Here is a 12,901-nt window from a genome sequence, read left to right as displayed (position 1 = left end):
CCAGATGTGACTACACTCCATGTATTTGTATTTTTCCACCTACCCCCTGAGGTGTGTTCGCATTCCCTCTAGTACACTGATCTAGACAGACGATGCAAAAGCCAATGGTCACAGCATGCTTATGCCCGAAATCTCTACCGTCTCCCCGTAATGCCATGTGTGTCACGTTCTACTGTGCAGAGGGTCCATTTCAGGAGAGTCATGGGGGAGTTATGCTGCTGGACAGCCCCTCTACAATCCCCCCTGCACAGCAAGTCATCAACCTCATAGTCAAGTGAGTCGTGTCTGGCACGCATCAGATAAACAACTCAACATGACACAGCCCTGTGACCCATGTGAAAACAGGCTGGTAGTTGCTATACTGAGGTCTCCTCTCAGGAAAAGAGAATAATGTGCATGGTCAATTATCATTAACCAAATGGCAGCATTCTCTCATGTAATTCTCCTCTGTAATGTTTTCACGATACATGATCATGCATATGTTTAATCAAGATATAATGGCCAATGTGCTTGGACACTGTTGCTGCGAATGGGAAGGAATGTAACTAGTTTTAATGCTGCCCTCACTAAAAACAAGAACAAAAAAACTGCCTGCTTGCGACAGAGACATTCTCCCAGCAGAAAACTTGTTCTGAAGTCATTCTTTAACTGTTCAACCTTTGTTTTCCATGAAGGTAACTAACCCATGCAAGTGTCTGTTTTTGGTTGTGTCATTCACAGAAAACTTGTTGAAATACAGCTTTGTTTTTTTCTAAGTGATTAAACACATCTGTGGGTTTTACGCACGGGTTTGGTTTATTACGCACAGGATAATGGGGAAACGTCTCAACAAAAACAAGCATTCTTGGTGTTGTGTGTGACACTCTTACTACTTTTGACCAGAACAAAGTCATTGTCTGTCAACAGAGTTCAGTCGAATCTGTGCCTCACGCACAACTAAGTACTATGCGACCAGAATGACAATGATTTCGAGCGTCTTCCTAGAGATACCAACGATGTATTTTTTCTGCGTTCTGAGGTAAACGCCATGAACCAGCTATTCACAAGTCCGATGAAGACTCTTTGAAAGTCTGGGAAGTTTCTGCAACCGAGGAGACACCCTTTTCATACAGATCACTCTTAGTACTTCTGAATGACAACCAACAAACTTTCCAAAATAATTTCAAACAAGTGGTTTGTTAAGTTGTTTAACATCTTACCTGAGAGTAGGTCCAATACAGTTGGTGTCGGTGCTTTCAATCTCCCGTAAAATTCGTTCGTGCTCCGCAGCGGTTTCTACACTCGCCATCTTCCATTCCCAACTGCACCTCTCGTATGCGTCACTTTAAGAGCTGGGGCCATTTCTAAGGGCGACTTTTGTGGTGAAAAGTGGACATGATTTTCTTCCGGGTTGGGTAGACTGTAGTTAAAAGTCCAACTAAAGTGGCCCAGACAAATGATAAAACTCATACTATGGAAAAGTAGGCATATCCAGGGAAAACAAACTTCCTCACCAAATGCGTAAATACAGAAGTAGGCCTAAATAGTCTGAACTTTTTCACACCAGTGCCTAATGAACATCTCTAAACAGATTATTCCATACATACCAACAACAACAACAACAACAACAACAATAACAATAACAATAACAACAATAGCATAATAATTACAATAACAATAATAACAACAACAATAATAATAATAATAATAATAATAATAATAATAATAATAATAGTAGTAGTAGTAATAATATGACACAACAACAATAGGTGTGGTGTCCCAATGTATTCACACTTTTCACACTTTTCAAAGTGTAATAGACTTTAAAGTAAATCAATCATTTTGTTGTTTTGCTACCTGTTCTCATATTTACATCCATTCTGATCCAGACACAACATGGCTGGCACACAATTCCCTTGGATTTTTTATGTAGGCCTATCTGTATTCACCTTCAACGGCTGCATTTACTTTCAGTGAGTTTTGCAGGGCACCTCTCGGGGAAAAGTTTGGGAATAGGCTGTGACAGAACAATAAAGCTATATCTGTAAAATCTACATTTTGAAAATTGTGTGTATTTAATGAGCAACTACGGTACATTGCAGTGGTTTAAAGCAGAGAGAGTAGAGAGATATAGCCTATACTTAAAAGAATCTCTGTTTAAAGTGTGTACGCCTTTTTGGAAGACTCTAATTTGGGTATTTGGGCACCTGAGTCCAGTTTCCCATCACTGCACCATATTGTTTATGCTGTCAAACATAGGCCTACTGTAGCCTATGTATGTGTACTGTACTGAACTGTACTGTATATGACAAATATGGGGATTAATTCAAGTGTGTGGTAGTGGGGCACATATAGGCTACAGAATTCCAGTAGGCTGTTCTCTGTGTATGCTACGACAGCACAAGACTATTTGATAAAGGGGGAAGTGTCATATCAATGATGCTGACTCTCACATAGGATTTCAGTCAGACATACAGTATGAATAGAGATATTTAAAGGTAGATCATAATTAGCCTACATTAAATTATCACATCTACAAAAAAAAACAAATTCCCACTATTTGCGTTGATTTTTGTTGTTTATTATTTATTTTAACTGGCAGCCTAGTGGATTTGGAAAGTATTATGACTGTTTGGTTAACTTGTGACATAACTTACTGACCTAGTTAAATTTCTCTACAATGTATGCTACACCTTCTACATAATTTATTGCAATTTTGTAGGCCTATTTGTTAAATTATAGGCTATAGCCTAATAGCAATAATTGTGCATTAATAACACATTGATACTAGTTCTACACAATTTAATTATTAATAATGCATAGCCCTAATACATTTTACTGATGCCAAATGCCACAGTGATCAGCTTTAGGAGCTATGTTGCAAGTGATATAGAAACATCAGTGAATGGCGAAATAGGTATCTTGTCTGCACAAGCACAGGACAAGATTCCAGCTCATTGCAATGATGTCACCAGCAACGCGTGTTGATAAGCTGGGCGGAGAGTACAGTTCACCCGCGAGTCCAACTACTCTAGACTCTACAGCTAAAACTTTAGACACTAAAGGCTAAACACGAATTGCAACTTGTGCTAACGTCGATGTCGACGTTACAATTGATCCACGCTCACGACCGTCGTACTTTAAGATATTAGTCAGGTATGTGCCGTGTTATTCATGTGTCGAATTTATCACTTCAGTCCAGCAGCCAAGTCCTCGGGTATTTTGACAGCTCTCACTCGCTGTAGGCTATGGATATCGTTTTCTGGGATATCATTTGTATGACTTCTGTAACAGAATATCCACTAAATCTACCTATTGCATCACGAAAGTGATATACAAATGAAGAAAACTAATTTTGTCAAGTGAAATGTTACCTGTTGGCAACCAGGAAAACAACAGGAAGTAACGTTGTTGTTACAATGTTGCAACCAAAACGCCGCCGAGGATGAATTGTTCTCCATGAGTTGAATGACTGTCAAGGCGTCACTTGCCGTTGTTGTGCAATACAGGCGGCTGTATGCCTAAAAGCTTTGTTTAAAATTCGGCTATTAGGTTTAAGTTAGGCCCTACTAACTTAGTGTGTGTGCGCCGATGTCTTCAAATCCGCAGTTCCCCGTGTAGGCGCACAGGTGACGGCCGGGGGGGATCTGCACACACTTCAGTCATTAGGCTACAAAATTCTACAGACAAACCTGGTTAAAAAGAAAGCAACGTTCCTTATGCCCTGAATGAGCTGGTTCATTTATTGACTGGAACAATTAGCCTACTGTATACTGTATTTTAATTGAAAGATGCTCATCTGGTTGAATTGTGTCAATGATTAATGTTCATGTTAATGTCTTTTCTTGTACTCTGCCCAATTTGGAAACAATCTGTTTCCTTTATTACAGATGCTGCAATGGCACAGATGTTCCATATATCAGATCCTGAATCGGATGGATCAGTAGACGCTCTGGACAAACCACAGGCCACTGTGCCACAATCAGGGAACACACTGTACATACCTGAATACAAACCACAAGGTATTGACTGAGTTTTTATCATTTGACTGGCATCCTGACCACTGTGAGAATGTAGGTGATTGATACTTTTTTAATATTACACTGACCTGAAAATGTATTGTGATGACTATCAGTAACATGCATGCAGGCCAAAGGTTAAAATAACATGTATAACAGGTTGCTATTGTCATGCTTCTTGTTTTACGATGAGGTGGTAGCACCTTGTGCTGGAAACCCTTCAGTTTGTGAATACTTTCAGTAAAGGAAATTTCAGTTGATCAGCCTATATGAAGGCCTAACACAGGGGTGGGTAACCTTCGAGGGGCCACTTCAAATTCCACCAAGGGCCTCCAAGGCAGAATGTTAGTTAACCTTCCTCCCTAAGCCTTGTAAACATGTTATAGCAACATAGCCATTGGCTCAGAGCTTTAGCTCAGGGGTTTTGTTGATCACTTACTCCAACTACACTTTGCTGTTATTTCCACCACATTCTTGCCTTTAGTGGAATAGCAACAGAAAAGGGAGGAAGACATGATGAAAGGAAGGTTCATGATGTCATTTACTTAACCTACAGGGAAACTGTCTGCAAGACATCGGGTTAAATCTGAAGACCAGACCCATATAAATCCAGAGAGTGGGCTCACTGACGATGACTGCTTTTCCATCGAAAATGCGCCGTTCCGGGTTCGCTCCCGCTCTGCGCCACCAGCTCTCTGGGCCGCCAGGAAGTACGGCCAGCAGCTGAGGAGGATGAGTGATGAGTTTGACACTATGCTATTAGACAAAGGGGTAAAGTTGAGCCACTTGCTTTTAAACGCACTTTCAGATAGTCCACAAAAAAGGCATGAATAGGGGCAGCCATGGCTTCTGGGTCAGGGAGTTTATGATCTTAGAATAAGACTTTTGCAGGTTTGAGATATCCACCCTTACCTCTCCTTACGACAGCTCAATCCATAGCTGAAATGCCCCTAAGCAAGGCAACTAACAGTATCCCCATATTTCATTAGGGACTGTAGGTAATACCCTGTACCTAAATAGCTAGCTGTTTGGGGGCAAGTCATTTTGGGGGCAGCCGTGGCTTAATGGTTAGGGAGGATGGGGGTTCAGCAGATCATCCACAATTTTCCTACTGGTAGCGGAATCGACCCTGCAACTCTCCACTCTCAATGGCCACCTGAAGTGAGCTGGTGCTGCTCTGTGGCTGACACGTGTGGGGATGTCATGACCATTGACCAACTCCCGAACCATTAGGCCACAGCTGGCCCACTGTCTATTTAGAAATAAAAACATATTCAAGAGATTTAAGTAATTTGCAACATAGATTCCAAGAGTTAATATAGAAAAATGCATCCTGAATTTACACCATTTACCTCAGTGAAGATACAAATTTTAGCTCTGAGAAGTCTCTGGAAAATAATTTTTAGAAGAGGTTCTGTCTACAAGAATCAACTGACAATTAGCTAACTACTGGTTATGATTGTTTCAAATACACAGAACTTTATTTGCCACAGTGCTTAACATTTTCTGGTATACACTGCCATCTACACTGGCATTAAAAAAAAAGATTTCCACTCAGAAGGGCTACTTGTTGTTGCTACTCACACATGTACGTAGAGAAACTACCTATATTTTTCATGTGCGGTGTGACAGATGGAAAACTCTTTGTTTGCTTAATGACTGACTGATTTGTGCAGGTGATTAATTGACTTGGACATGTTGCGTAGTTTGCCTTTACGGTGACATTACTCTAAACTGAAGAATAAACATATTTCATCCACACATCTACCTTTAATCTTCCAGGGGATGAAGAGGGTGAAGAGTGCCGGAACGACGCGGCAGATGAGGACGTCCTTCAGCTGGTTCACCTCCCTCTTCAGCCACAAAGAGACAGAGGGGGACACAAGTGGCAGCATCACCGCCTCAGAGACCCGCGCTGCTGAGTGACAGTCATATCCCACACTATGGCCAGAGAAAGACAGGATGGCAAGAAATCAGTGGATGGAAAGATGGATGCACTGACTTGACGGAAACACCAGCTCTCCATATGAGGGATTTTAACGTTGCACATACTGTACACCCTACACACCTGACTAAAACAGCTCTTTCTTCGTGTCTCCTGGACAGCATGAACACTATGCAACTCAATCTCTGAGGCATTCACCAGTGCTGCAACATGATGAAAGCTTGCTGTTGGAAGTTGGTAGGGCCTTAGAAACAGATATTTTTATGATGATGTTTTATATTATGCAATTATATGGTCAGAAACTTTGATGAAAATATTAGCAGTGTTTTAATGATTATGCCAAGGAGCAAACCATGTATGGGCCACTGGGGTATTGAAAGTATTTCGTATAATCAAGTGAGAAACCCCCTAACATACTGTAAAGGAATTATGCATATACAAACCATCTATTACAAGGATTACCACTCGCTATGAGTTAACATATGCAAGGAAGTAACTACAATTACTCAGCTAATTATTTTGGACTCAAAGTTACAATTTGAAATGCAGAGAATCCATAATGGCAACCTATGGTGAGCCAGGGTCCAAAAGAAACCACAAATATTTACATAATTTCACCCTGCATCTTTTAAGACTTGAAATTACTGTATATATATTTTTTTCTTTAATACCCTAATCAAAGCATTAATACTGTAACAATGTTTACAACCATGATGCCCTTACGAATTTCTTAGAAAATGCTGAACTAGGCCACAACATTGGACATGATCATGGCCACTGATAAAATGATTTGTAAAAAAGGATGTCTGTTCCTTGTTAAAAGGGCTATGCCACTTTAAGTGCCTTTTAAAGTTTTTTAACTGTTTGATGGCCTCTCATGGTACTTTCGATATTTAATCTCAGTCAGTGGTAAATTCCTCAAATCCTCAAATCCTCAGGTTAGAACATAAAACTACTGCCACCTTGACCATTTAAGGCCTCTTAAGTAAGTAAGACATTCAGCGCCCTTGAAAACGTTGGTCACCAACATTTAACCAGTTCACGTACCAATCATAGTGTTAAGAGTTGGTTCAAATCCATCCACCACGTTCAAAAGTTCTCACGCCAATTTCTGGAGTGGCGGATGCAGTAATGGCCGGGGCAAAACCACAATATTCCTGATGCACTGCATTTCAGGGATTTACCATAACTAAAATACACAGCCACAACAAATAAACTATTTTTGAGTGTGTATTTGTCTAACTGCACTGTTGGGTTAGTGGGAAGCCATAACTCTGGAAATAACACTGGTAAGCAATATGGAGAACAGAGCCATGGAGAATAATAATAATACTTGTGATGCTTTAGGCACAACTAAAACCCCAAACTGCATTTTTTTAAATTCAAGTAGCATACCTGTGTCTGTTATTTGCTGAAGCGAGAAGGGAAGTAATGCTTTTATTTTACTTCATCGGTGCAAGTTCCTTTTACATTCCCTCATTCCTACAGTTTTGTTGTGCTTGGTGCCTGTGTGTGTCCCCTTACTAAATGCACTTACAGTAGGTAGAACAAGCAAACTGCATGTCAGGCTTAGCTTACAGTATGCAATGCACAATGTGACTTTGAGAAAGTCTAATGTTGAGTTTCATTCAGGCGTCTTATCTATGTTTTGTGCTCTTTTGAGGTTTGTTAAATGTAACATTTGTGGGGGAAATGGATTATTGTGTGGAAATCCCTGTGGGCTGTAAAATAAACAAATGAGATGATGGATTTGTGTGAACATCTTCATTTTAATAACACATACAAATGGTCACATTATATCAGACATAAAAACAGCAACATTATTAATCACTTCGACCCAGTTATCAGATCCATACCATAAACCGTTGTCAAGATAAAGTCACTTGAGTTAAGGTAACCGACCATCTTCTTTCTAAAATTGTCATGTTTGATAAAAGATCAAAATTTGAATCTGTGCCTTATTTGCCAGATTGTTTCTTGTATAGTATGAGTGTTGATAACAATATAATAGTGTTAATAACAAATCAATGAGTGTGATCTCATTTAGTGAAATCCACATAATCATTATGCTGTTTCATGTACCAACCACACTTGGAAGACCAACTCTGAAATTCTCTGAATTTCACCATTTCAGAGTTCTATTACACCACTACTGTGGGATCTTCAGGATCAAATCTCTGCCCGTTGTCTAAACTGGTCAGTTTTTTCATGTTCTCCTGACTAAGCTCAAAATCAAACAGCTGTCCATTTTCCAGCACCCTGCTGGGGTTGCATGATTTGGGCAGGACGGGGACGTTCTGCTGCACAGCCCATTTCAGCAGCACCTGAGCTGCGTTTCTCTTACATCCACTGGCCACTTCCAGCACTGCAGGATCAGACAGCAGTGCCCCTGTGCCCAGCGAGGAGTAGGCCTCAAAGCAGACCCCTCTCTCAGCACACAGGGCCCTCAGTTCCTTCTGGATGAGCCTGGGATGAAATTCCACCTGGAGGACAGCCGGGACCACCTTGCAGCTCGCAAGCAACTCCTCCATGTGGCGTACAGTGTAGTTGGACACGCCTATGGCCCGGAAGAGCCCACGACTATGGAAGTCCTCCAGGATCTCCCAGGTCTGTGCCCGGTTTACCTTGTTCTGTGGATCTTCCACACGTAAGCCTTGTGTGCCGGGCCAGTGAACCAGGAACAAATCGATGTAGTCTAGATCCAACTGGTCCAGGCTGCGCTGGCAGCCTTCAGATGCCATGGGGCCTTGGTCCCGAGGCCCCAGCTTGCTGGTGACAAAAACATCGGCCCTTGAAAGCCCATGCTTTGGCAACAGTTCACGGAGTGCCTGTCCTACTTCCACTTCATTTTGATAGTCAGCAGCTGTGTCAAAGAGACGATAGCCTGCAGCAAGGGCTGCATCAACAATCAGCCTTAAGGTCTCTATGCCACGCAACTCCCACGTGCCCAGGCCCAGGAGTGGCATCCGGGCCCCTGTATTCAGCAAGACGGAACGCTGGTGGTCAGACATCTGCAAACAAAACACAACTGACTAAAATACATGATGCATAACAAACCATTGCATAATCATGTTAAATAAGCATGATCCATTACAAAAGGTTCAAAAACAAGGGAACATTGAAGAATCTGACAAGGATTAGTTACAGACAGCAAGGCATTTTCATAGTTCAGTGCAACTCCACTGTGTGTATGCATTCTGACCATAACAATTATCTCTATTCATTGCAGTTGCACAACCCATGCCATAGTATTATGTTTATATGAACCTGCAATTTTGGCTTCACCTTACCGCTCACTGTGCACTGGTTTGCAAATACAGAAGGATTCCTCTTTCAGTTTGAACTTTGTGCTTTCCTCTTCCTCCGTGCACTATCTGCAACCCAACCCTTTGCATTTGCTCACTCACAACACGTGTGCAAAAGTCATGTGACCTGGTAAGGGTGGATGGGATTGATATCTCTCGCTTTTGCTCAGGCCTTTTACTCTTTTACCCTTTTACTCTAACTCTTTTACTCCTAGCAAACAATTGACTGTGAAGCCTTGTATTAGTCCAATAACAGTTCAATAGACTATAAAACATGTCATGATGCTATCATCAGCTCAAAATCACTTGCATGAGGGATGCAGTGTAACTTTACAAGCAGGCTTGATTCGTCTATGCAAGCAATGCAATGTTTTTGTCTTAAGGCATGCAGGTACCTCTTAATAATTAGATTACCTCTTCAACACCTAACCTTACTGTCGCCAAAATTGTAATGGCCATGTCTTAATCTGTTGCTTAAGGCTATCGGTACTGTCATAGCAATGTTGTTATTATGTACTTGAGTATTATCAGCAAATAGTGAATAGGCCCGCCAGAGGCTACCTGATACATGAAACCTTGTGTGAAATAAGACCAAACCTCAAACCCTGTAGTTAAGTGCAGTGGTCTCCAAATGGTGTCCATCGGGCCAGATCCGGCCCAGGCTTGGCATACATTTGGACAACCATGAGGTTGGAACAAATGAAAACGTGTGCTATCTGTGGCCATACAGTCAGCCGATTTGTCTGCCCCTCAGCCTCATTTTCGCTACATAATTTGGCCCTTGGAGGAAAATAATTGGAGACCACTGCTGTAGTATGGTCTAATGGCCTGGTGACTCAGCTCGAGGGGTAGATCATGGCGACCAGACACTGGCACCATAGGAACATCTTCATGCGCTGTTGGGGATGCAAACGATTAATCGACTTTAATCGATCAATGCTTTAATCGATTTAAAAACATTAATCGCAATTAATCATCAATTCAACTGACAAGAGAAATGAGGCATGGTGAAATGGACATATGAAGAGTGTGTGAACTGTGAATAGTGGGAATATTTAAATCACCTTTCCATTAAATAATTTAAATAGAATTAATTTAAATTTAGTATTTTCTCAATTTTGTATTCAAATTTTGAGATTTAGTAGGGTTTTTTTTTTTGAGAAACCGACATTTCAGGGGAAAAACGCAGCTTATCAATTAATCATAAGTCAATAGACAAGGCAATCAACTAAACGATTAATGAATTAATCGATAATTTGCATCCCTATGCGCTATATTCATGTTGTAATACATGTCATTACCACTTTCATTCATCGTCTCTTAAGTGTACACCATCATCTTCTAAGTATTCATTATGACTTTGAAATGTATACTTCCCATATCCTGTATTAAAAAGTGGATCTTCTCCATGTCTGCCATTTTGAATTACCAGTCATACATATTTGGCTGCAAAAAGTACTGTGCTTTGACCAGACCAGTAAATATTAGTTCATCACACAGTAAATATTCATGAAAAGGTCGGATTTGTGAATAGAGCAGCATACATTTTGAAAAGAAATGCCTAGAATTACATACTACACCTTTACACAAAAGGCACAGAATTGCATTTTCCACAAAATGAATGACATTACCTAATCAGGCCTCTATTACTATTACTTTGAACATGACCTTTTCAAAAAAATCAATGACACATTAATCAAGAACATGCATGTGATGAATGTAAGGTTTGTTGTTTATCATTACTACTGCATCTCATAATTTTTTGACACATACAAAATAATATCTTGCAAAACATGTGACTGAGTTGGTTTTAACTCATGTGACCTAACTGTAATTATTTGACACATACGCACATCTTCGCTGCACAAATAAAACATAAATAAATGAAGATGCACCTCACAATCAAAACATTCATTCAAGGCAAATCACAAATGTTACAATGTCTCACAGTGGACTAATGGTCCAGACCATGCCTTATATTTTTTGTCAAGATAAATTCAATTGAGCTATGGTTGCACAAAGCACACAATCTTTCAGAACACCTTAATGTTTCATGAAAAAAAACAAAAATGTTTCTTTGCCAAATTTCTTAACCAGAATCAGTCTGTATTTAACTAATAATGTTTGACGTTGCCAGATAGTGTCATAAAATTGTTCAATGAAAACTCAATGTGATTGAAAACATGAATGCTTGAAGCATTATGCTATTTCATCCTCACCCCACACCATGGGCTAATTCCTTAGGAGAAATGTTCTGTATATTAACGACTCGGAGAACTGATTTAATTTCAGTTATGCTCAATATATAACGTTTTCTGAATTCTTGTTGCATTTTAAGCTACTAATGTGGGATCCCAGCAAAATCTCTGCCCGTTGTCTAAACTGGTCAGTTTTTTCATGTCCTCCTGACTAAGCTCAAAATCAAACAGCTGTCCATTTTCCAGCACCCTGCTGGGGTTGCATGATTTGGGCAGGACGGGGACGTTCTGCTGCACAGCCCATTTCAGCAGCACCTGAGCTGTGTTTCTCTTACATCCACTGGCCACTTCCAGCACTGCGGGATCAGACAGCAGTGCCCCTGTGCCCAGCGAGGAGTAGGCCTCAAAGCAAACCCCTCTCTCAGCACACAGGGCCCTCAGTTCCTTCTGGATGAGCCTGGGATGGAATTCCACTTGGAGGACAGCAGGGACCACCTTGCAGCTCGCAAGCAACTCCTCCATGTGGCGTACAGTGTAGTTTGACACGCCTATGGCCCGGAACAGTCCACGACTGTGGAAGTCCTCCAGGATCTCCCAGGTCTGTGCCCGGTTTACCCTGTTCTGTGGATCTTCCACACGTAAGCCTTGTGTGCCGGGCCAGTGAACCAGGAACAAATCGATGTAGTCTAGATCCAACTGGTCCAGGCTGCGCTGGCAACCTTCAGATGCCATGGGGCCTTGGTCCCGAGGCCCCAGCTTGCTGGTGACAAAAACATCGGCCCTTGAAATCCCATGTTTTGGCAACAGTTCACGGAGTGCCTGTCCTACTTCCACTTCATTTCGATACACAGCAGCTGTGTCAAAGTGGCGATAGCCTGCACCAAGGGCTGCATCCACAGCAAGCATTACGTTCTCCTTGCCTCGCAGTTTATAAGTGCCCAGGCCCAGGAGTGGCATCCGGGTCCCTGTATTCAGCAACACTGAATCCTGGTGGTCAGACATCTGTAAACAAAACACAACTCACTAAAATGCACAGTACAACACATCTCATTGTACATCTAATTAAATAGGTGGCATATAATGCACTCCAAACACTGCTGAAACAAGTTAACGTTCAAACTACTGACACCAGTATTAGTTGCAAGGACAGCAGGAATCTTCATAGCCCTACTTTCCTACTCGTTGTGGGTGCACAGACCAAGGCGCGCGCTGGATGCTTGCTATAATAATCGACCGTTTATATAGAAGGACACTGATAATCTAGTGTTTTTACCTGTGTCTTCCTGTCAGCTTCATTTATTGAGTCCACCATTTCGCAGGTTTAGTAATATAATTTATTTTCTGGGTTTTAAACTTGGTAGAATCATTTCTCACATGTAGGCTACTAGCAACAAAACTTGCTCCCCCACATCACGTGTGTAAACTAAAGTCATGTGACTTGCTGCTGTGGGTGGT

At 41.3% G+C, this 12,901-nt stretch overlaps 3 protein-coding genes across 6 annotated transcripts in view; 1 reads left to right on the top strand and 2 right to left on the bottom strand.

Moving 5' to 3' along the window:
• The window catches only part of exoc6b (exocyst complex component 6B), a 111,027-nt gene extending 109,721 nt beyond the window's left edge, over positions 1-1,306 (bottom strand). Inside the window, exon 1 of one of the 2 annotated variants that reach the window (XM_063187350.1) lies at positions 1,200-1,306. In XM_063187350.1, coding sequence (XP_063043420.1) covers positions 1,200-1,288 — 89 coding nt within the window. In that variant the 5' untranslated portion in view covers positions 1,289-1,306. The remainder of the gene's footprint in view (positions 1-1,199) is intronic. The other variant, XM_063187351.1, reaches the window with a different exon arrangement.
• A 1,671-nt stretch (positions 1,307-2,977) lies between these two features.
• Positions 2,978-7,692, top strand: badb (BCL2 associated agonist of cell death b). The gene is made up of 4 exons (XM_063187344.1): positions 2,978-3,135; positions 3,870-4,001; positions 4,555-4,769; positions 5,781-7,692. The coding sequence occupies exons 2-4, from the start codon at positions 3,878-3,880 to the stop codon at positions 5,922-5,924; spliced, it is 483 nt and encodes a 160-aa protein (XP_063043414.1). The 5' UTR covers positions 2,978-3,135; positions 3,870-3,877; the 3' UTR covers positions 5,925-7,692.
• A 59-nt stretch (positions 7,693-7,751) lies between these two features.
• On the bottom strand, positions 7,752-12,847 carry zgc:101765 (uncharacterized protein LOC450036 homolog). Of its 3 annotated transcripts, none has more exons than XM_063187341.1 (2): positions 12,720-12,847; positions 7,752-8,954 (listed from the first exon to the last, which is right to left on the bottom strand). In XM_063187341.1, the coding sequence occupies exons 1-2, from the start codon at positions 12,756-12,758 to the stop codon at positions 8,085-8,087; spliced, it is 909 nt and encodes a 302-aa protein (XP_063043411.1). In that variant the 5' UTR covers positions 12,759-12,847; the 3' UTR covers positions 7,752-8,084. The 3 variants fall into 3 exon arrangements, with proteins under 3 accessions (XP_063043411.1, XP_063043412.1, XP_063043413.1); XM_063187342.1 differs by lacking the exon at positions 7,752-8,954 and adding an exon at positions 10,505-12,448; XM_063187343.1 differs by lacking the exons at positions 7,752-8,954; positions 12,720-12,847 and adding exons at positions 10,505-12,448; positions 12,574-12,634.
• Positions 12,848-12,901: the final 54 nt, after the last annotated feature.

The sequence above is a fragment of the Engraulis encrasicolus genome, chromosome 21 (assembly GCF_034702125.1).
Source record: "Engraulis encrasicolus isolate BLACKSEA-1 chromosome 21, IST_EnEncr_1.0, whole genome shotgun sequence".
NCBI lineage: Eukaryota > Metazoa > Chordata > Actinopteri > Clupeiformes > Engraulidae > Engraulis > Engraulis encrasicolus.
Note: the sequence above shows the minus strand (reverse complement) of the source record. Positions and strands in the feature narration are given on the sequence as shown.